A 21,787-nucleotide genomic window follows, 5' to 3' on the forward strand; every position below is an offset into this window, starting at 1 on the left:
GCCTATTCTAGACAACTGTGTAATGTTTCTCTTTAAACTTCCAAAGATTTAAAAAAAAAAAAATCCAAGGGCATGAAAACCTTGATTGGCCTCCTTTAACTATCTTTTTCATAAGTCTTGCTCCCTCCCAGAAATCATGACATATTAATTTATCCCTAAGTGTATTTCTTTGGCACTACCATTAAAGGATGTGTTTATGCATTTTCTAGCCATTGCTATACAGAAATGCCAATTATGCAATTATTAATTCTAACTTGACTGCAATTTTTCAGGGTGTTCTATGTGAACAACAGCCATCTATGCACTTTGGCAGTGCTTTCTTTCCAATCCATTGCTATTTAACCAATATTGACCTTCCAACTTCCACAATATATATCCAAATACATGCAACTATAAATATCCTACATACCACCAACAGCATTTAAGCATTTTCCATTGCACTCTCTACCAACAGGTTATTCCCATAAACCCCACCAAGGTAAAGGTATGGGCTAATGCTAACAAATTTCCTGAGTATGAATACTTACAATTAAAGTGAGGTGAGGTCTTTCATCAAGTTTTTACAAGGCTCTATCACCAAGAGCTGGTCTCAATTTAGATGACTTTCAAAGAGTTGACTAATAACCAACCTTTCAATTTACACAGTCTACTAAGTACCAATTCAATTTCTTGTATGAGCACATTCTGGAGAAGGGCATCACCACCTCCACTTACCACACTGTAGGACCCCCCTCAAATGTGCCACAATGGTTTACTCCACAAATGCAATGTCTCTCTTGAACTGATCTGGAATGGGTTTCTGAACAGCAGTCATTTTCAGCCAAGAATCTAATTATTCTATCAAGTAGGCCAAAGAACACATAACTAAAAATCAGTAAGGAATAGCCAGACCAGGACATTCTATAAGGAGTCAACAAAATGAGCTTTTTATCATCTCCATGTTCTTAAACAGCTTAACCACACATATAACATATTGTTGTCATCTCTACCAAATCAGAGGCCAAGATAACAATTAGCATACTAGATTCCAAGGCAAACACCTCCATTTGGTTGACAGGCCAAAATCATTGCACCACAGCGAAGGAACTAAGTGGTGCAAATTTTGAAACCATTTGATCTATGCTAGAGCATATCCTTTTCCTAGGGTTATCACTGCACCACAGGAACACAAATAGAACTACAGTCCTACTCCAGACAGGCAAGCTAATCCTTAATCAGAGTAACCTATTTTTAAATTTTTACTAGGAACCCACAAAAGTGTTACATATCTTTTATATTTTGTTTTTAACGGGGAATTTAACCACCGAGCCATATCCACCCTTTTTTGAGACAAGAGCTTGCTAATTTGCTGACAGGTTCTGAACTTGCCACCTCTCCTGCCTCGGCCTTGTTAGCTGCTGGGATTACAGGCTTGCACTATTATATGCCAGGCAGGATTTAAGGCAATTTGCCCTGGGGGAATTACCTGTATCTTCTATTTGCAGACTAGTTTATGTTAATGGCCCATGAACAGTAAAAGACTTAACTCAAACTAGACAGAGGTATACACAAAGACAATTATTTAAGACCTTTATTAATAGGTGCTTGCAGTTTGTTGACTTTTTTTGAAAAAATCAAGTTGTAAACTTTTATTACAAATTAAAAATGAAGTTCTTAAAAATCTCAACTTGACCAGATATGAAACAATTTAAAAACCTTTAAAGGTGTATTGAGAAAAACCAGGCTTTTTTAAAAAACACGTTTGTCATTACCAAAAAGAGACGTCTTTAGGTAAAAATAATAAAAACCCCATGCTGCATAGATAATGCAGATAGTTCTAGTTATCTGGTCAACGGGCAAAAAGCAAGCACTTAAGGTCTTCAGCTCCAATCTTTTGTTCATTTCTTATTGCTGGAATTTCATATTCATTTCTTCTTGTTGGATGTCTAAACTGCAAAGAAAAAAGGTTTATCATGTACAATTCACTGCAACAACACATCAAATTTTCTATATCATATAAGCACAATGTAAGGGAGACAAATAAATCTCATTGTTTTACCTAAGACAGTGATATATAGTTGAAGCAGACATTATACTGTGTGATTTAAGGGCTACTTGTGGATTCCGGATGAATTTTTGGCCACCCAGAAAACAGGGAAAATTGTAAAGTATCAAAGGCAGAAAAATGTCAATTCCAGAGCCAAAGAGAATCACATGTCTCTAGATATAAAGTAAAAAAACTAAATGCAAAGGAATCCCTTAATTTTGGAATTTAAAGGAAAAAAAAAAGACATTAATTTATAGTGAATTATCTATCTCACAGGCATTTTAAATAAAGCATGATTAACGTAAAGAGTCAAACAAGGAATAAATTCCTGCTTTTAGAAACAAGAAAGATCTCCCATCTTCCCCAACAAAAATAAACCAATTAAACAACTATAAATGGTTAAAAATGATGCCAATGTTGCCAACTTTATCCAAATACTGTTATTTGCCACTATTATCTAGGTTATTAATTCTAGTAGCTATCCCACTTCTTTTTAAAAAATGAAGCATAAATAACACAATGTAATTAACATACTTCTCAGAGTAAGGTTAGCAAGACTTTCCTCAGTTTACTGGTGAAATCACAGCATTCTGAAAAGTTGACAAAAGGCTCTAATATTCAAAATACACAATGCGAAGACAGGTCTCCCGGTGTCAGAACTGAGAATTGGATGAGGGACCAAATAGGGCTGATTCTCAACACCCTAAAATGGAATATTTAAGTAATTTGAAGATTAGAGTGAATGACACTACATAAAATGGCTTATCTTACCTGATAAACTGGTTCTTTCCCCCTTGTATTAATAAAGATGACAGATACTACTCATGACTGTCACACCAAGGCCAGTGGGCCCTGTGGGCCTACTTACCCGGATGATGGTAGAGATGGTAAGCCGGCATTTACTCAGCCCCGCCCTGCTCAGCCTCGGGAGCGGACGAATTCTCAGCTGGTGGATCGGCTGCTTTTGTCTCTTTGCCATCTTGTGGTTTAGGGTTTTCTGGGCGTCTGCGTCGGTAATTGAAGTTGCGGCGGTACCGACGTTGAGGTGGCTGCTGACCTTGGGTCTCATCTCCTTGATTTTCTTTATCCTCTTCATTGCCGTCCTCTCTAGGCTGTCTTTGGCGAGGAGGGCCCCTAGAATGAACATTTTGGAAATTCTGAAGTGACAAAACCTCCTTCTTTCAACCCATCCAACAGTGATTTACTTTGTTCAATCATAATTATCTGGATATTCTCTTGCTCAAAGTGATCCACAGGCCATTTTGCAAAAAAATAAAAACAATAATAATAATAAAATACTAACTTGGTTCATATTTCACAAACTGAGCATGATGATTTTGTACAAAAGAACAGTGGTGTATAAACAACAAAGATGAGTATTAAAACTGGCTTTACAACATTATAATCTTTGAAAACAACAAGAAGTCCAAAGGGTCGCAAGATGTAGAAATGATAAGTGTTTGGTAATTACACACTATACACATATTAAAAACACTGCACAATATACTTCTACGATATGTACAAATGTGTTAACTAAAATATGATTTTAATAGACAAGCAAACTATTGCCTGGCCTAATCTATTACAAAATTAAGCAAGAACTAGCTAGTAGTGGTACAACACCATCACCATTTAAACAGACTTTAAAAGGAACTTTAAACAACTTTGAAAGGCACCACACTTATTACCCTTTACCCTTGCCAAAGGGTACAAAATAAGACCAAAGATGCCCCCCCTTCATACAAATGAATTCACAGCAATCATTAGTCAATTTATTAGTCAACTATTAGTCTAAAGTTACCGAAGTCTGTACCCTAGAGACTATCCACAAAAACTTATTGTGACTTACTAATATCCATAATAAAATGTGGGAACAATTCAAATGTCCATCAACACGTAAACACCCATTCAATGCACTGTGATAGACATAAAATGGATTAGGCGCTAACACATTAAAAACCCTGAGAACACATGCTAAGTAAAAGCAGCCAGAAACCAAGTCACACTGTATGATTCCATTTATATGGAATAGGTACAATAAGTAAATCTATAGACTGAAAGTAGATTTAACGAAGTTCAAATGATACAACTCCAGCAATATATTAAATATTAAAGAATGAGACTCCATCACCCAGGAGAAAGCTGTTTTTTCCCCTTTTTCTGCTGGTGATCAAACAACAGAAAAACAATGAAATATTATTGAACTTTCCCTACATACACTCATAGCACTCCAGAAAGCCCCAGGACCATATCAAAATCATGGCTTTAATTCACATTTACCTTCCAGATTCAATTTTTCTTTAACCTCCACATTCTCTAAAATCCCCACCTACTCATCCCAACCCTTTCCTCTCCCCTAATACCCACTTTTTACACATCTTTTGTATGGGAATTAAACCCAGGGATGTTTTACCACTGTGCTACATCCCCCGGGCAGGCTGGCCTCAAACTTAGTATCCTCCTGCCTCAGACTCTCCCTAAATCACCGAAGCACCATGACGGTTTTTACATAATTCTTCCAACTTCTTCCTGAAAATTGCAGGCTTTCAATCTTATAATAGCCTGTTTTACCTCCTCTGCCTATTATAGTTCCAAGTTTCTAATTACCTTTTATGTTGATGACCTCGTTATCTACCTGCGTTCTCAATTTCAAACATGTGACTCCCTAGTTACCCTATTTCCTATTTTTCTAGTTTATTCCTTGTTTTCCCATTCTTAATTTTCACTAGAATCTGTAATCACTACTCCTGGTCTTTTCTCCTTCTAGAAATATTTTCACAATGTTGTCCCTAACCACCTTTCTTCTCCTTTAGACTCAACTTTTAGCAATTATCTTCTATTGTACTTTTTATCCTATAAATCCTCTTATTTCTCATAAATGAGCCCTTCTAACTTCATATATTCTCCTTCCTAACCTATTTGTCTCCTTTCCAACAAAACTTCTTCCTAGGGTCCCCATCTTATTCAATTTGCTCTTGAACCCACACCAACCAGGAATTCATGCCAAAAATTCATGCAATCAGACGCATTTCATTTACCATTCATTTGAAGAAAATAACACCCACCCCAACCCTAACTCCTGACTAGGTTAGAAAGCCCTACCCACATTCATTGATAATTTCATTGCACACTTTAGAGCAAAATGTGTTATGTAGTAATTATCTGGCACTGTCAAATATTTTACATAATGAACACAAGGCTATTGAAGCTGAAATAAACTGAAAAGACTTTTGTACTGAAGATTTTTTAAAACCTTTTCTAGAATTTAACAAATTCAGTAAAACTGATGTACTCTACACTAAAAATGTTTGTGCAATTCACCAATGAAACAAGTAAGAAATTTGAAGTAGCTTTACAGTGTAACAAACAGCCAAATCAAAGATTCTGCTGTTGGAACTTGTGAATAATAATGTACAGAGTGCCAGGGGAGCCCCATTCAGACTTTAACCACCGGACAGAAGAACTCATCTATCTTCAAAACCTACCAGGTGACTAACACAACTAACACAATTGCCTGTTATAGCAGTGAATTAGAAAATCCTTGTGAACCAGCTAGCATCTCAGTTTACTTAAATTAGAAACTCAGGAAAGGGCATGCATCAATGCAAATAATAGTACAAAGACATTTGGCTGTTAATGTAAGATTCAATGTGCACCAAAAACCTCTTTGATGTGTGTATTGTGTAATTTCAACTAGGTCCCCTGATTTCTAAAGCTTTAATACTTAAAAAAAAAAAAAAAAAGTCACAGTATTCTATCCTACTACCCCTATGATAATGGGAACACTGCTTTTCCACTGTCTTACTGTTCATTTCCCAAGTATGCCATGGTTCAAGTCAGATATTCCTAATGCTTACCTTTCCTTCCTCCTTAGTAGGGAGATTTAAAAGACATGTGGTTTAAACAACTGTCTTACCTGTTTAAGAACAGAAAATTTGAAATTCCACACCCTCATTTTAAAAAATATGTACAAAGTAGACCTCATCTATACAAGCTGTTTTTAACCAGTGCCAGCAAAGAAGATGCAAAGAAAACATTCTCAAAGACAATTGACTTCAGGTTCACCTCTTAGGCATCTGACGAAAGAAAATGTAAGTGTTAACAGGTAAATGACTCAAACAGACTGCAGGAGAAGCATGATGCCACTGCTGAGTCATTACATACAGTTGAAGAATTGAAGATAAACAGGTTAATATGGGCTGTACCTGCGGAATCGTGGTCTATAACCCCGATACATATTCTGTCTCACTGGTCTACCTTGTTCTCCTGCACCTTGGTTGTCAGCACCCTGAAAAAGACATCAGCAATCAAACTTCCTGGATCAGTAACACTAAAAACCCAACCAGACAAATCCTATCTCATACGATAGTAAGAGTTAATTTAAAAGGGGGGGCAGGGGTCATCTAGTTAAATATCATATTATTAATTTCTTTGGTTACTCAGGATGGAAAAATGCTTTTCGTATGACCAACAATTCCAATGTAGTGAAGAACTCCAGGAAATGGTCATGTCAAAAGGTATTACCTTTTTCTTTTTGGTGGAACTTACCTCCATCACTTCTCCCTGCACAGGAGGGTTGGAATACTGTGGTCGACGCCCATAGGGTCTCCGCATGTAGTAAGGTGGGAACCTTCGCCTGCGGTAGGGCCGGCGTTGTTGGGCCTGGCCTTCGGGAGCACTCTCCGATCCCTCATTCTTTTCCCCACTCTCACTGTTCTGATAATTCTGCTGGTAATTGCGTGGAGGACCCCTACGACGTGGATAGCGTCTATAATGGTTACGGTCTGCTGCATATTTACTGCCTTGAACTGGAACTCCACCAGGGCCTGTAACATTTGCTGCCTCCGCACCCTACAAAAGCCATTATATATTGATAGTGACAAAGGAACTCAGGATACTTTATTTAACAAACCTCACACAAACCCAGAAAAACAAGAAAACAAGGGGTGGGGGTGTCTGTGTGGGCAGGGGTGCATAGAAATGACTAAATATCAGCTCCTCACTCTTCGAAGAGACTGCCCTCTAACTGCAGCCAACACATTAGGCTAGATGCACCTGTGTTCATGTGGTCACCTGAACACATCCATCCACATTAGAGCCACCATCCTAATGGATGAGATCTCCAAAATATTTCCATACTGAAGTCAAACCTTTACACAAAAAGCATCCTCACCTTTTCTCCTTCAACAACATCAAACTCCACAGTCTCTCCATCTCCTACACTGCGAAGGTACTTCCTGGGGTTATTCTTCTTTATGGCAGTCTAGTAATATCACATTCCAAAAATAGATTAACAGGGGAGAATAACGTGCTTTTTCATTTAAAATGTACCAGAGTCAATATTATTTTAGCTTGGATATACACTTATCTTATAATTTGCTTTACATAAGACCAAACTGTCAATAAGTTCAGGAAAGCAGGGACCAATGCTACCCCCACCTCAACCAAAATACTCCAATCATCCAAAGCCCCAGCATTTTAACCACTATTTACAAAACTAAGGTAATTTAACACTCAAGACAGAGACAACAATATTATGTGTATTTTTAAATGCTTTTTACAAAAAAAAAAGCATTATATATAGCTTGGAACAAAATGAGGCTATCCATCTATCCCCCAAAGACTGCACTTAATAGTAGAAGCTAGCCCCACACATGGCCAGTTTAGATGACAGGCGAGTTTAGTTTTTACATGCTTCAAAGTTGACCAAACCAACTTTGTCCCTGTGTTACCACATCAAACTCAATTACAAATGTCAACCAAAATCCCTTCCAACCTGAGATACTACCATGGAAATGCATTTCACATGTATTAACAATGCCACTCTTTATATTATCTGACTGCATGGGAATGTTGGTTATTACCTCCCAAGAATACAGTATATCTTACATTATAGCAGGCACTTAAAAATTAGTTGACTTGCCCAAGGTCAAACAGCTAGTAAGTGGCAGAGCGGGGACTTTCTCAATCCAGGTCTTGGGACTCCAAATCCCATGTTCATTCCACATCACAGCAGTATCCATTACAGGATCACTCATGCATTTTCATTCCAGGGGAGGCAGGACAACCAACAAATCTGAGGCCAGTTAAGCTCCGTTGCCCAGAACTGCATCTCCTTGATACACCACTAAGACCTGAGCAGCCAAAGTCCCAAAAAACAACTACATGTTGAAACCACTTACAAATAAAGAGGAAAGCATATTGGTGACACATTGTGGGTCAACACAACTGGGTAAGTTAAGTCAAAATAATTGATCTCATCTGTCATCTAAACTGTCACATAGTTTTCATACCTTTCATATATAGCCAACTCTCAATTACCTGCAGTCATAGGGGATAGCAGAAGTATGGATAATTAAAATCCCCAAACTCTTTAGTGAACATCTTTATTCCCTTCCCCAACCTTTTGGGGTTGCCAAACCAGCAAGACTGATAAACCTTGTTATACCATTCCTAAGTCTGCACATTCTTTTGAAAATGCAGAAGGAACAGGTCAAGAGTTGTCTTTATAAAAACCATAATTTTATAAACAAACATTTGCTTTAAAACATTTTGTCTCAGTAGTCCTGAATTTACATTTAGAATTTAAATGTTTCCATACTTACATTTGACCCTTGGATTATTTGATAGGGTTTTGGATGTACTAGAAATTGATCTGGCTTTCCCCTTGACTGTCAAATGAATGCTGTATAAGACACTTCAGAGCTATAAAATCACCAACCTATGACAGCTCTTCCTAAGAAGCATGCTGCCATCCAAGCTCATATCTACCTGAATAAAGGTATGAGTATGGAAATAACTTTAGATCTTTAGATTTCTGGATTAGTATAAAAAAAATAGTTAAAAGTTTCTTAAAATAATTTAATACAATCCGATATTTCAACAGTCTCAGTGAAAAAACTGCATAGCACAGAAGTACACATACACAAACGTGCTGTCCCTACCCATTTCATACCTGAGAGGATGAGTAAGTCCAATGAAGCCTATAACATACTTAAGTTTGAGATATTAGCATTCACTTGGCAGTGGCTTACTATAGCAATAATCTTAATTCCTCAATGTTTGAGCATTTTTTAAAACACGTTCTTTAAAAGATACTTGAGAAAATCCAGCAAGTAGCCCCTTTACTTTGTTAAATTTTCTCCTCCCTAAACACCAGTAGCCAATGCACAATTATTAAATGAATTGTCATCTCTGCTGTACTACCTTTCTTTTAACCTTAAGCTATTAGTGAAGTTTTCCCAAAGAAAGCCAACTCTCCAAAGTTAGAAGCAAACTAAAAAAAATCCTACTTTATTAAAAACGTTTCAGGGTAGAAGGATGTAAGTTAGTTTGCTCATTTTCTACTACCCTCTTCGGATAACTGTATCCTGCAGCTCTGCCCTGTAATGATTTGTCCTTATCATAGAGGTAGGCCGAACAGCATCTGAAAACGTCTTGCCAACGTTTCTGTGTATTTATAGCAACACTATTAATTTAAGTTTATATTCATGGAGGCTGCATTTGCTCATCTAAAATTAGGAATAAAAATTTAGTTCAATTAAGTTGAGCAGATTCGTTATTTTAAAATGCTACAGCTATTAACAAAATCCCAATCAGAAATAACCTATTTCAATTAAGTGGACTTCAATACAATGTTTCAATGTACATACACATTTAATCATGCTATTACTCTTTAGGAAGGAAGGAACTAAACAAACTGGTGGTTGGACTTAACCTTTTGCAAGGAACAAGAGTTGAGAAGACATCCACCCTTTTCTTCTCCTAAGCCTTGAGTCAGAAGTGCAAGTATCTATATACACAAGCACTCACCTGGTGTACAAATACATCTTCCTTGGTGTCATTCCTATAAGACAAAACCAAGTTGAACAAATTAAAAAATGGAATATATTTCATAGTTGCCAGAGATTAAGAATATGCCTGATCACTAGTATACATTTTTTCCCACAAAGGCTTTCTGGCTACCAAAGACTTATTAGGAAATTTAAAAAGCAAATGTTTAGGAATATAAGCAAAACAAGTCAGACTTCAGTGGGACCAACTAAGCCATAATTAAGGTAGAAGTGACAAACATACTGTCACTCCTTACCCCATTCAAAATTACCATTTCAGCACATCCCACCCTCACTTCTAGAACATGGTTACTGACAGTAATAGGAATGGTTTTTTTTTTTTTCCACTCCATCCTCATTTCCTGATAACCATTTTCAAACCCCAAATGAAAACAAATTCCCCTAAACCATATAACACAAGGAGTGATCACTTTAGACTACAGGTGATAATGGCAGGTTAATTTTGGTTATCAATTTTAATCAATTTACCACTCTGGTTTGGGATGCTATTGGTGGGGGAAAGAATAGAGTATGAGATCTCTCTGTACACTTTCAGCTTAATTCTGCTGTGAATCTAAAACCTAAAAAACCTAAAGAAAGTACAACCGATATACACATCACTCAGATGCCAAACAATGTATATATAACTAAGTAGACAGATGAATAAGACTATATTTTTCAGTATCACACACATCCTTTTTACTTCATGTTAGACACATTCTCCCTTTTTGGGGAGGAATCAGGGACTGAATCAATGGGTATTTATAAGGGCTACATCCCCAGCCTTGTTTTTAAAGTAGTTATGATTATAGGTGTGTTCCTCTGTGCCTGGCTAAATGGATACCATTTTACAACAATCATTGGTCTATTCAATTCTGCTGAAAAAATGGTTGAAATATTTATTTTAGGACTTAAATATGAGCAGAGCCCATCCAGTTATAGAAGCCCAGATAGGGATTGATGAAGTCCTGTATGAAGGGTTCATAAGAAGGTATTTTAAATATCCTTCTTAAAGCAAAAAATGGGGAAAACTATTAGGTACTAAATTGGAGCAAATTGTATCCCATGCTTATACAATTGTATCAAAATAAACCCTAATATTATAACTATAATGCACCAGTAAAAGTTTATAAGGGGGCAAACTCTGGATGTAACTGGATGTCAAGTGAGGGGGAAGAGAAAAATGATGTCTTCTTTTAGTTTTGAGATTGGTTATAAAGGAGATGACATTAGAAATGAGAAGATCCACCAGGTATGGTGGTACATGCCTATAATCCCAGTGACTTGGGAGGATGAGGCAGGAGGAACCCAAGTTAGAGGTCAGCCTCAGACACTTAGTAAGATCCTGTCTCAAAAACAGAAAGGATTAGGGATGTTGCTCAGTGGTTAAGCCCCCCTAGATTCTATCCCAGGTAAAAAATAAGTAACAAAAACTGCTGGAAGTGAAACATTTCTATTTCTAGACTATTTCACCCCAAGGAAATACATGTGCCCCACCTTCTTAATTGTCAGTAGGTCAGAACAAGAAAAGGCTTATAGTATAGCTCTAGTATTTAATGACTAGAGGAACAAAGGTTACAATACTAGCTTACTATCAGAACTAGACTATTGGCTTCTTGGTGATCTATGGACCAATTTAGTCAAAGAACGCACATAAAAATTTACTTCAGGGCTGGGGATATAGCTCAGTTGGTAGAGTGCTTGCCTGACATGCACAAAGCCCTGGTTCAATCCCCAGCACCACAAAAATAAATAAATAACTTCTGTTCAGACCTTAAAGTTATAGCATTATCACGACATAAGAATACTTTTTTATTTATGGAACCAGAATAATCTCAAAACTTAAAAATCCAAAACCAGGTAATGCTGCCAAAGCTATTCAAGTCAAGTAACTGAAGAAGCATATTAGGAATACCTAGAAAGGCTGGGCGCAGCGGCACATGCTTGTAATCCCAGCGACTCAGGAGGCTGAAGCAGGATGGCTGAGTTCAAAGCCAGCCTCAGCAATCAATTTTCCAAGGCTCTAAGCAACTCAGCAAGACCTTGTTTCTAAATTTAAAAAAATGGGGGGAGGGGGGGGCTGGGTATGTGGTTTGGTGGTTAAGCACCCCTGGGTCCTTTCCCCCAGTACCAAAATCAAACCAAACCCTAGGGAATTGATAGCTGGTCAAATGTAAATCTGACCATTGTTCCATAAGCACCACAGAAACAAATTAGAGCTATCTTAATTAGATCTTAACTCCAACATGACTATTCCAAATTCTAGGCCTTCAAGAGGAGATACTAGGGCTGGGGATGTGGCTCAAGTGGTAGCGCGCTCGCCTCGCATGCGTGCGGCCCAGGTTCGATCCTCAGCACCACATACAAACAAAGATGTTGTGTCCGCCGAAAACTAAAAAATAAATAAAATATTAAAATTCTCTCTCTCTCTTAAAAAAAAAAAAAAAAAAAAAGGAGATACTACAAAAAAGTGAGAGATGGAAAGGTGGGCAAGGTCTGGAACAGTGACTTAACAGGGCAACACTGCCCCTACAGGACACTGTCATAAATCAGGGAGCACACTACCATCATTAATGGGTCTAGAGTGTTACATAGTAAAGATTCAGCATCCTACTGGACTTTCATTTACGTAAATTTATCATCTGAGCATTTTTGTACTTTCTAAATGTCTGAAATTCAGTTAAAAAAAAAAAAAGAGGCAACTTCCATGGAGAACTTTTTTTTTTCTTAAAGAGAGAGTGAAAGAGGAGAGAGAGAATTTTTTAAATATTTATTATTTTTTAGTTCTCGGCGGACACAACATCTTTGTTGGTATGTAGTGCTGAGGATCGAACCCGGGCCGCACGCATGCCAGGCGAGCACGCTACTGCTTGAGCCACATCCCCAGCCCCACGGAGAACTTTTTGTTACTGATAATGATAGAACATCATGACCAAAGTTTATCTGGATTTTAGAAAAAAAACCTGACAGTTCAGAAAACAGTTTCAGCCAAGAGATAAAATACTATGGCTTGACACAGGTCCAGGTTATTGGATCTCTGCAAATTAAGATGGTTGTTGGGATAAGTTACATCTGGTTACTTACTTACTGTCCTGGGAAAATCCCTTTTATGGACATGACCTTCCAAGTAGGTTTTAAATGTCTCCTTTATTGGTGTTTTTAGGTTAATGATGTTGACTAAATTTACCAATAAACTTGTTTTATTCACAAATTGAAACAAAAACTATGGCTTGGACATACTAAATTGAGACTTTGTCCCAATAAAAAGGACTGGGGTCATACCTCAGTGAACATCTGGATGAAGAGCCCCAGGGTTCAATCCTAAATGGGGGTGGGTATGGTCAGAGGCATAATAATATGTAGGGACAGCCTGAGCAAAAGCACAGGGAGACCCTGCTTCAAAATAATAAATCCCCAAGGAAACACATGTGCCAAAATAGCTTTTTTAATAAGCATGTTTTACCCATTATTGATGTAATGGGGGAGGAGATGGAGACATTCCCAAAGCTTTTACCCTCGGTGGTGTGTTCTGAGAACCAAGAACCCGTCTTTACCATACTTTATTGAGAATGAAGGTATATACAGACAAGACTTTTATGAGCGCCCTTCTCTTCAGTGGAACACCAACAAGTCACTGAAAACAGGCTGTGCCTCATTCTATCATTAGCACTGTAGAAACACGTTAATCAAAAATCTTTTTTTTTTTGGGGGGGGGGTGGAGCAGAGGGATTACTGGAATTGCTGAGACTGGCCTTGAATTTGCAACCCTCTTGCCTCAGACAGAGTATCTAAGATTAGAGATGAGCATCATTGCACCCAGCTCTCAATTACATCTTTTAAAATATGTATTGGGTGCCTACCTTCTTATCTGTATTCTAGCAAGCTCTTTGGATTAAAATGCAATTATTGCCACTTCTGTACTACTCAATCTATCCAGACTGATAAGGATCTTAATCATGGTCAAATACAACTCAAATAGGAAAAAACAAATTTAATCTCCCCAAAGAGACTTTGTGACACAAAAGACAATCACAGCTCACCTAATGCTTCTGCTCTGTAAATTTCTGCCTTGATTTTCATGGCCCAAACCATCCAAATTCAAGCACTACACTGCACATGTACCATGTCTGATTGTTCTCCCATCCCTAAAACACAATCATCTTTACTCTAGCTGCATGTACATGAAAATAAGCTAACTTTTTGCCAACTACACTATTGCCTTAAATGAGACCTACCATGTGAGTCGTTTCATAACTTAATGCTCCTATATGCTGTTACCTTGTTGCGCATTACCACACAAGCTATTAAAATACCTAATTCCCGTATGTAAAATTATAATCCTGTGGTAATAAGAACAAATTCCAGGATTTAACATCTACATGTTTCACAACCCAAAGCATCCAGATACCAATTTTCAAGTCCTGCAGATACTAATTCCTTAATATCACAGCCACAATTTACCTCTTTATTTGCTCCCTTTGAAAAAAAAAAAATCCCTGTCACCCAGCCAACACATCTGTTTCCCAGGCACAGTCCACCATTACCTTTAGACTATAATAGTCTACAGATGCTTTCAAGGGCAGAGACTGGAGGGTAGGCAACTACTGCCCCAGTACTAGGAAACAGAAGTTAATACATTGGATGCCCATTCTAGATTTTTAAGTCAAATGATTTTACTTTGAAGGAAGACAGAAAAAAAAAAAACCACTGGAAGATTACAGTGTATTCCTGTTCCAAGTCACAAATCAGTGACCAGGTAAGCATGGCAATTTTTACCCAGCTCAAGATAACAGGTATAACCAATACAAATCAGTCCTGAAGTCTTCAACACCCATCATTCATTGTTGCTTGTACCAAGAGTTCCAGTTCTGAAAAAAGCCACTCTCCCATATATCCCTTTCTTAGTAGCAACTAAGAAGTCTTTATGGCTTCCCCATTGTCTTAATAGCTTTCAATTATATTATGGACTATAAACAATTTACAGGGCTCAGAGACAGACCTACCAAGATGGAGTTTTGGTGACGACCTCTCCAAAGCTCTACAGACTTTTAGTGTGAACTATACATTGAGAATTTTAGTTGCCAGGGACAATAGAGCACACCTGTAATCCTAGCCACCTGGAGGCTGAGGCAGAGCCAAGTTCAAGGCCAGACTCAGCATTTTAGTGAGACCCCCATCTCAAAATAAAAATAGAAAGGGTTGGGTATATGGCTCAGTGGTTAAGCACACTTGGGTTCAATCCCTGGTGGTGTGGGGATGATGACAAACTCCAGAAGACTCTACTTCCTTATTTTTTAAGGCAACCTCATAATACCCATCCTTTTCGGGGGGTGGGAGGTATTAGGGATTGAACCCAGAGGTCCTCTACCTATATCCTCAAATCCTCAGGTTCCCACTTAAGTTGAACCTTAAGAGTCCCACTAAGTTGCCCAGGCTGGCCTCAACATGCAATCCTCCTGCCTCAGCCTCCCAAGTCATTAGATTATAGTCACGAGCCACCATACCCAGTAGATAATACTGGTTCTTACCTCACAGGCCATATAAAAACAAAAGATCCAGAAGTGAAGTAAGCTTCAATGTTCTTTTAATTCTTTAACTGCCTCAATACTAGTAAGAAAATTCTTTGTAATGCTAACCTTCATGCTAAACTAGAACTTTTCATGAAATATAGTAAGAAGCAGAAAGTCTTCCAACATCTGAGGAGATGACATTAGATGGTGGTACATGCCTATAATCCCAGTGACTTGGGAGGATGAGGCAGGAGGAACCCAAGTTGGAGGTCAGCCTCAGACACTTAGTAACAATGGAGCTGCACTGACATGCTAGAGATCATATAAATTTTTCAATGGCTACGAACAGCCAGCCATTCTAGAAATGACAATTTCTAGCCATTAGAAATTACCTGTAACTATGTGGACAACCATCAAATTGAAGATGACTAAGGTCTATTTTCAGAGACAGTATAATAGCAGTTGGTATACATAAATACCAGAGCAGGAAAACTGACTTCAAATCCTGCTTACTATGTTTATAGGGCAAGTTAATCAATCTCTTCAGAGCGGAATACCTAAACCTCAAAAGTTTTGGTGATTAAATGAATTAGTTCATTTTAAGCATTTATACTAGATGACCCTGATGTAAATTGTTAGCTATGTCTACTATTACCATTATCCTCCTGTAAAGGAAGTCATTAGTATATAAATGGAATTCCCAAATGGGAAATCCCACCCAAACAGACTAAAACTGACCAGCTTGACTAAGTTTTATTATAAAGAGAGGAAAAACCAAGCCTTCCTACACCATAGAAAATAAGTATGCATGCAGAGGCCATGTAGGGAATGCAGTCAGCCAAGTGACACAACTAAATGTGACACTGGTAAAAAAGAACAAACACAGGACACCCTAGAGGTGGTGGTAATACAGTCAGCTGGGATTACTTATGTGGAAACACAGGGCCTTAAGGCTAAATGAAGTTCACATCTTAAAAACATGAAACCTGGATTGTATTGGTATCATTTCCAGAATTTTAAATGTTAGTGATTAATTCCAATTTAAAAACAAAAACAAAAACTACTGTCCAAAAACATCAACCAGCAGGTTACCAGCTTGTGATCTCTACTCTACTTGATTTCCTTTGCTTCAAATTTCCCCATTTCAAAACTTCATAATGACAAACTGGCATTTAAAGTACTCTGGAGAAAAAAAAAAAATTCCTAATTCAGTTACTAAAATGCATGTCCCATTAAAGTTGTTATTGATTCATGGTAATCATGAATTTAGCAAATACGGATCAATTTTAAAAAGCTAAAAAAAAAAAAAGTAACCCTGGGAGGAACGCTAATAAACTACTCAGGTAGTTCAATTTTTATTTTGCCAACACAGCACACAAAAGAGAAACTCAATGAATTTCTTTTCAGAATTCCTAGATTATATGTCCTAAACAAAAAAAAAAAAATTTTTTTTTTTTGCTTTTCCTTAGCAAGAGTCTGAAACCAGGAGTGCTATGTCTGAACTATACATCCCCAGCCCTTTTAAAAAAGGTAGGGTATAAGTTGCCCAGGTTTGTTTCAAACCTGTTATACTCCTGGATACCTAAATACCTCTCGGATAGGATTTTACTGTGTCACCATGCCTGACATAATTTCACTACTTTAAAAGTCCTATAAGCAGCTGGATGGTAGTGGTTGAGGCAGGAGAATTCAAAGCAAGACCCTGTCTCTAAATAAAATATGAAAAATGGTGGAATAAGATGGACATTATTACCCTAGCTACATGTATGACTGCACACATGGTACAAGGCTACCTCATGTACAATTAAGAGATGAAAAGTTGTGCTACAATTGTGTACAAAGAATCAAAATGCATTCTGCTGTCATATATGCCTAATCACAATAAATAATTAATTTTAAAAAACAGAACTGGGGATATGACTTAGTGGTAGAGTGTTCCCAAGTTGAATCCCAGGTACAAAAAATTTCTGTAAGTTAGGAGTATTCAAAGTTCGAGGCTAGCCTCATAACTTGGCATGACCCTGTCTCAAAAGAGGTGTTGATGTGGATGTGGCTCAGTGGTTAAGTGTCCTGGGTTCAATCCCAGGTACCAAACCAAACACACACATCATTAGGAGAAAACCCTTTAAGAAGTGATTCCAACAAGGCCAAAACAATTCATCATTGGTGACAACTGAAGCTATCAACCAACATTTATAATGAAATGTCTTTTAAGGAAGGAAATTTACATAAAAATCCTGTATTTCAGTTATAAAACATCTAGAGAATCTAGAATAGGAAATCCAGGGAATTCCAAAATTTAACCACCCTAAACACTGCATCCTCCCCCTTTATACAGTCTGTCTTCCTCCCTCAGAAGAGTAAGGTGTTTTCATGAACTGTTCTGCATTTTCCAAATAAATATCGATATTCCTTACAGGGGGAAAAAAAAAAAAGAGTAAAGTGTCCCCAACTAAGTCTGTGATCTGTTTTACTACATGAGCAACATCTAGAACCAACTCCTATTTTCATTAAGGCAAACCTCCCCGACTGGAACTCATTCTACAATACCCTATTTAGGTCTCAGAATCATTAAAAACTACTAATTTAGCAACAAGGCAAATTTTAATGAGTTAATTCAACAACAGTTCAGGTCAGGATAGTTCAAACAAAAGATCAAAAGCCAATTTACACTTAACTGGCCCTGAAGGATGAGCAACTTTGTTGCTTCAAAACCAGAATATTCAATGAACAGCATCTCATAGAATAAATACTTATAAAATATAAAGAGCCACAGTATAAAATAAGTATGAAGAGCCACAATATAAAAATTTCTTAAATGCTCACAAAATACAAAAACTACAACTTATCCCCTCTAGGTCAACAGCTAAATGCAGTTATTTTGAAGCTATGGTGGACAGACCATTCTCACCAACATCTGGTATTCCTGTTAAAAATGTATCATAACTGCAGGAGGATCTCAGGGATTTTTCATTTTCAACTCCCTTAAATTCAAAACTACTAGTTTAAGGATAGATAAGCAATGAGAATCAGAGTAGGGCATGAATACCAAATAAAATAATGTCTCTAAATAAAATATGAAAGATGGTGGAATAAGATGGACATTATTACCCTAGCCCAGAGATCAGTTAAAAAGTAATCAACAAACCAATCGTATTAAAAGTATTCCTTTCTTTCTCAGTACTAATCCATTATAAAAAAATTGATGGAAGATGTAGCTTTGGTCAGGAAGGCAAACAGTTCAAGACAGAAAATCCCCCAAATTATGAAAATAACAAAATGTTTCCCCATAACTGAAAAATGTGGCAAACAGACCATCAAATGCCTATAATCTCTTTCCACAATACTGTGTGGTTGATTAACGCACGTTTTTTCATCAATTATGTCTGTCTCTAAAAGCCTGGTTGCCCATTTGATGTCCTTCTCACAAACATTCTGTTACCCTTAAGCGTTATTTCAAACATCTAGTTGGTTAACACCTTCTAAAGTAAGGATGCAAGAAAAGAAAACGCTGAAATGGCGCCAAGTACTACACAGCTGTACAGCCAAGATTGCTACTGGCACTCGCGGTGCTCTACACCCATGCAACTGCACTACTAGCCTTGGCAGCCATCTTGGAAATGATGCCCGGCTCACAAGGGAGCCGACGCAGAGTGCAGTGAGCGAACTGCAGTTACCACCGCTGTCGCTACAGATAATTCTAAGGCTGAATGTAACGATGTAGCTGGCGGCTTTGCCTCAAAGGAACAATATTAAGTTACCAGGGACTTAAGACCACTCTAATAAAGCTACAGAGTTAAAAAAAAAAAATCCTATGCAATTAGCACGATTGTGACACAAGGAAGTAGTAGAAATAAAAATTGAATAAGGAAAAGGACCCCCCTCCCCCGCAATTCACTCTACAGGCAAACAAAACCAGCTTTCTCTGGCCAAAGAAGTACTAATAGAAAACTCCCCCGAGGTATTAAAAGAGGTTTGAAATAGTAAACAAAGGCAATATAACCTTATGTAAAGATGACAAAAATCTCATGTCTTTGACTTGTCAAATCATGTTACTCCAAAAGGTTTAACAACGTGTGTGTGTACACACACATATACATTCTTTAATTACAGGATCACATCCTCAAATCCTAATTTCAGTAATGTATAAAGACAAGGATGAAAACGTGTTGCCCTGCAGTTTCCCAAAACTGTTAAGAAACGACTCATTCACTCCGCTTTCCTTAACTGCTTTGTGCCACAACGAACTCTTTGAGATTACCTTTAGATTAATATTTAGCTGAAAAACAAAGACGAACCCTACATACACGAATCCCTTTACTCATCAAGAAAACAAAATATTACACTACCGAGGAGGCAACTGCCTTTCAGAACGCAGCTGGGTCCCTGCAACATGCTAACTGAACCCCTAGCCCCGCAGAACCAAAAGACTGAGCGGCAAACATGCAGGAAGAGGGATGGAGCTTCAGACACGCGCATCTCACCTGTTGATGAAACCGTATCCGTTTCTTACATTGAACCATTTTACTGTTCCCAAAACCTTCGTTGCTGGAAAACAAAGCAAAACAACCCTCGATTACCAGCCACCCTTGTAAAACGCCCTGGCTTCGGGATCTATCCCCTTGCAGCTTTCGGGCACCTGACAGCCTTTTCTCTCCCCATCCCATTAACAGGACCGCGCGGGGACCCCTAAGCGTCCCTTGCCTTACACGTGGGTGGGCTCAAAGCCGTGGGGCGCCGCAGGCAGGCCTGGGGCGCGGGCCCAAGATGGGTGTGTACGCAGGCCGCGGGCGGGGAGCACGTGAGGGAAGGGGAAGCCGCCCGGCCCACTCCAGCCTGCGTAGGCGGCGCGCCGCGCCCTCTAGGCACACGCGGAAGGGAGCTGGGTGGGGGGAACCGAACAACGGAGTCCACGCCGAGCGCACGAGGGCAGCCGGTCCGCCCGCGGGCGCGCGAGAAGGGACCCACCGCACACGCGGCGGGCTGCGCGCGGCCGCAGGGGGAGGGGTGCACGGCCCGCGGGGTCCGCAGGGGGCGCGGAGGCGGCGTGCGCGCGCATACCGGGCACGCGGTGCGGGCGAGTCCGGGCCCGCGAGGGCGAGTGGGGCCGGGGGGAGGGGCGGCCGCGCGCGGAGAGTCGGTCCCGCCAGCCGCGCGCTCCGGCTCGCCCAGTGCCGGCTAACGGTTCCGCGGCCAGACTTCCCCGTAGCCCCACCCCCGTCCCCGTTTAGCCCTCACCGATGACCTTCTTGTCCCCGCCGGCAGGCGCCGCCGATGTAAGGCCGCCCGGGCCGCCGCTCCCTGCGCCGCTGCCCGTGGTGCCGGGCTTGGTGTCGGCAGCGCTGAGGGCGGGGGCGGCGGGGGGGGCGGCGGGCGGCTGCTGGGTCTCGGCCTCGCTGCTCATGGTTGCGGTGATGGTGACTGGGGCCGGCTGCGGCAGCTGCGGCTCCTCCCGGGGTGTGATGGTAACTAGGCCGGCGGCGGCGGTGGGGCTGCTCAGGGCTCTCTGGGGTCCGCTCTCCGCTCCCGCTACCGATCGAACTAGCGAGAATGGCGGGACAGGCGGGATAAGCCCTGAGATCGACCCGCCCTAAGCATTGTTCATTGGCCACCTGTACCGTCAATCTCACCACCTGACCCGAAATCATTACTTCTATTGGCTAAATCTTTATCACTCCTCTACGCTCATTGGCCTTTAGTCGGCTAATTCGGCCGACCTACAACCGTTCCAGCCTCCGCCGCCATAGAGACCGGAACTAGAATTAGAGTAGTCACCTCGAGAACCATAGAGTACCGGCTAGGACGGCCAGAGAGAACGTGACTTTTACTAGGCTGCCGCCCGGGTGGGCGGGCTGCCTCTTTAGGGTTGTGTCCAGACTGAAGAAATGGCTTTGTGAGACACCTGGACCAATATCACCTGGCCTGACCTAGGGCTTGAAAAGGGTCAAATATCTCAGGCCTTTATAAAGAGGCGGCTTCCCTCCCTCTTTGCTCTAAGGCCTTTATCGCGGGGATTGAAGTCTTTTCTTTAATGGCCGTGTGCTCACCGCACAGCACAGGGTTTCTGGAACTGACTTAAACGGATGCTCTCGATAAGCTAGTGCTTTTGGCGGTACAGTCACCTTGGAGGGACCACGCAGGCGCTAAGGCCGCCCCAGCTCTGCACAAATAGTATGAGCTGTGTACTCCGAAAACTGCCTTCTGGTCTATTTTTACCAGACCTGTAAAGAATGTGTCTGCCTTAAGTATTCACGTCTTTTTTTGTATCAGACACAAATCAGACTTAATTTCAACTCACGCTTATTGGACAAGTTTTTTTTTTTTCATTTTTATTCCTGCACAGCATTGTGAGATAAGGTTTACTATACATATTTTACAAACGGTAAAATTGAGGCAGCCACCTGATGTTGCTAAAGTCA

At 39.8% G+C, this 21,787-nt stretch overlaps 1 protein-coding gene across 3 annotated transcripts; it reads right to left on the reverse strand.

Annotated features, from left to right (window-relative positions):
- Positions 1-1,556: 1,556 nt before the first annotated feature.
- YBX1 (Y-box binding protein 1) lies at positions 1,557-20,914 on the reverse strand. 3 transcript variants are annotated; one of them, XR_014023565.1, is made up of 9 exons: positions 20,607-20,914; positions 19,853-19,916; positions 9,839-9,872; positions 7,200-7,289; positions 6,575-6,877; positions 6,232-6,314; positions 2,895-3,160; positions 2,561-2,729; positions 1,557-1,930 (listed from the first exon to the last, which is right to left on the reverse strand). XR_014023565.1 is itself a non-coding variant. In XM_081306467.1 (8 exons), the coding sequence occupies exons 1-7, from the start codon at positions 20,770-20,772 to the stop codon at positions 2,926-2,928; spliced, it is 975 nt and encodes a 324-aa protein (XP_081162593.1). In that variant the 5' UTR covers positions 20,773-20,914; the 3' UTR covers positions 1,557-1,930; positions 2,895-2,925. The 3 variants fall into 3 exon arrangements, 2 of the variants coding, with proteins under 2 accessions (XP_081162593.1, XP_081162594.1); XM_081306467.1 differs by lacking the exon at positions 2,561-2,729; XM_081306468.1 differs by lacking the exons at positions 2,561-2,729; positions 7,200-7,289 and having other exon boundaries at positions 20,607-20,913.
- Between the last annotated feature and the right edge of the window lie 873 nt (positions 20,915-21,787).

The sequence above is a fragment of the Spermophilus citellus genome, assembly GCF_964194105.1.
Source record: "Spermophilus citellus genome assembly, chromosome: 9".
Classification (NCBI taxonomy): Eukaryota; Metazoa; Chordata; class Mammalia; order Rodentia; family Sciuridae; genus Spermophilus; species Spermophilus citellus.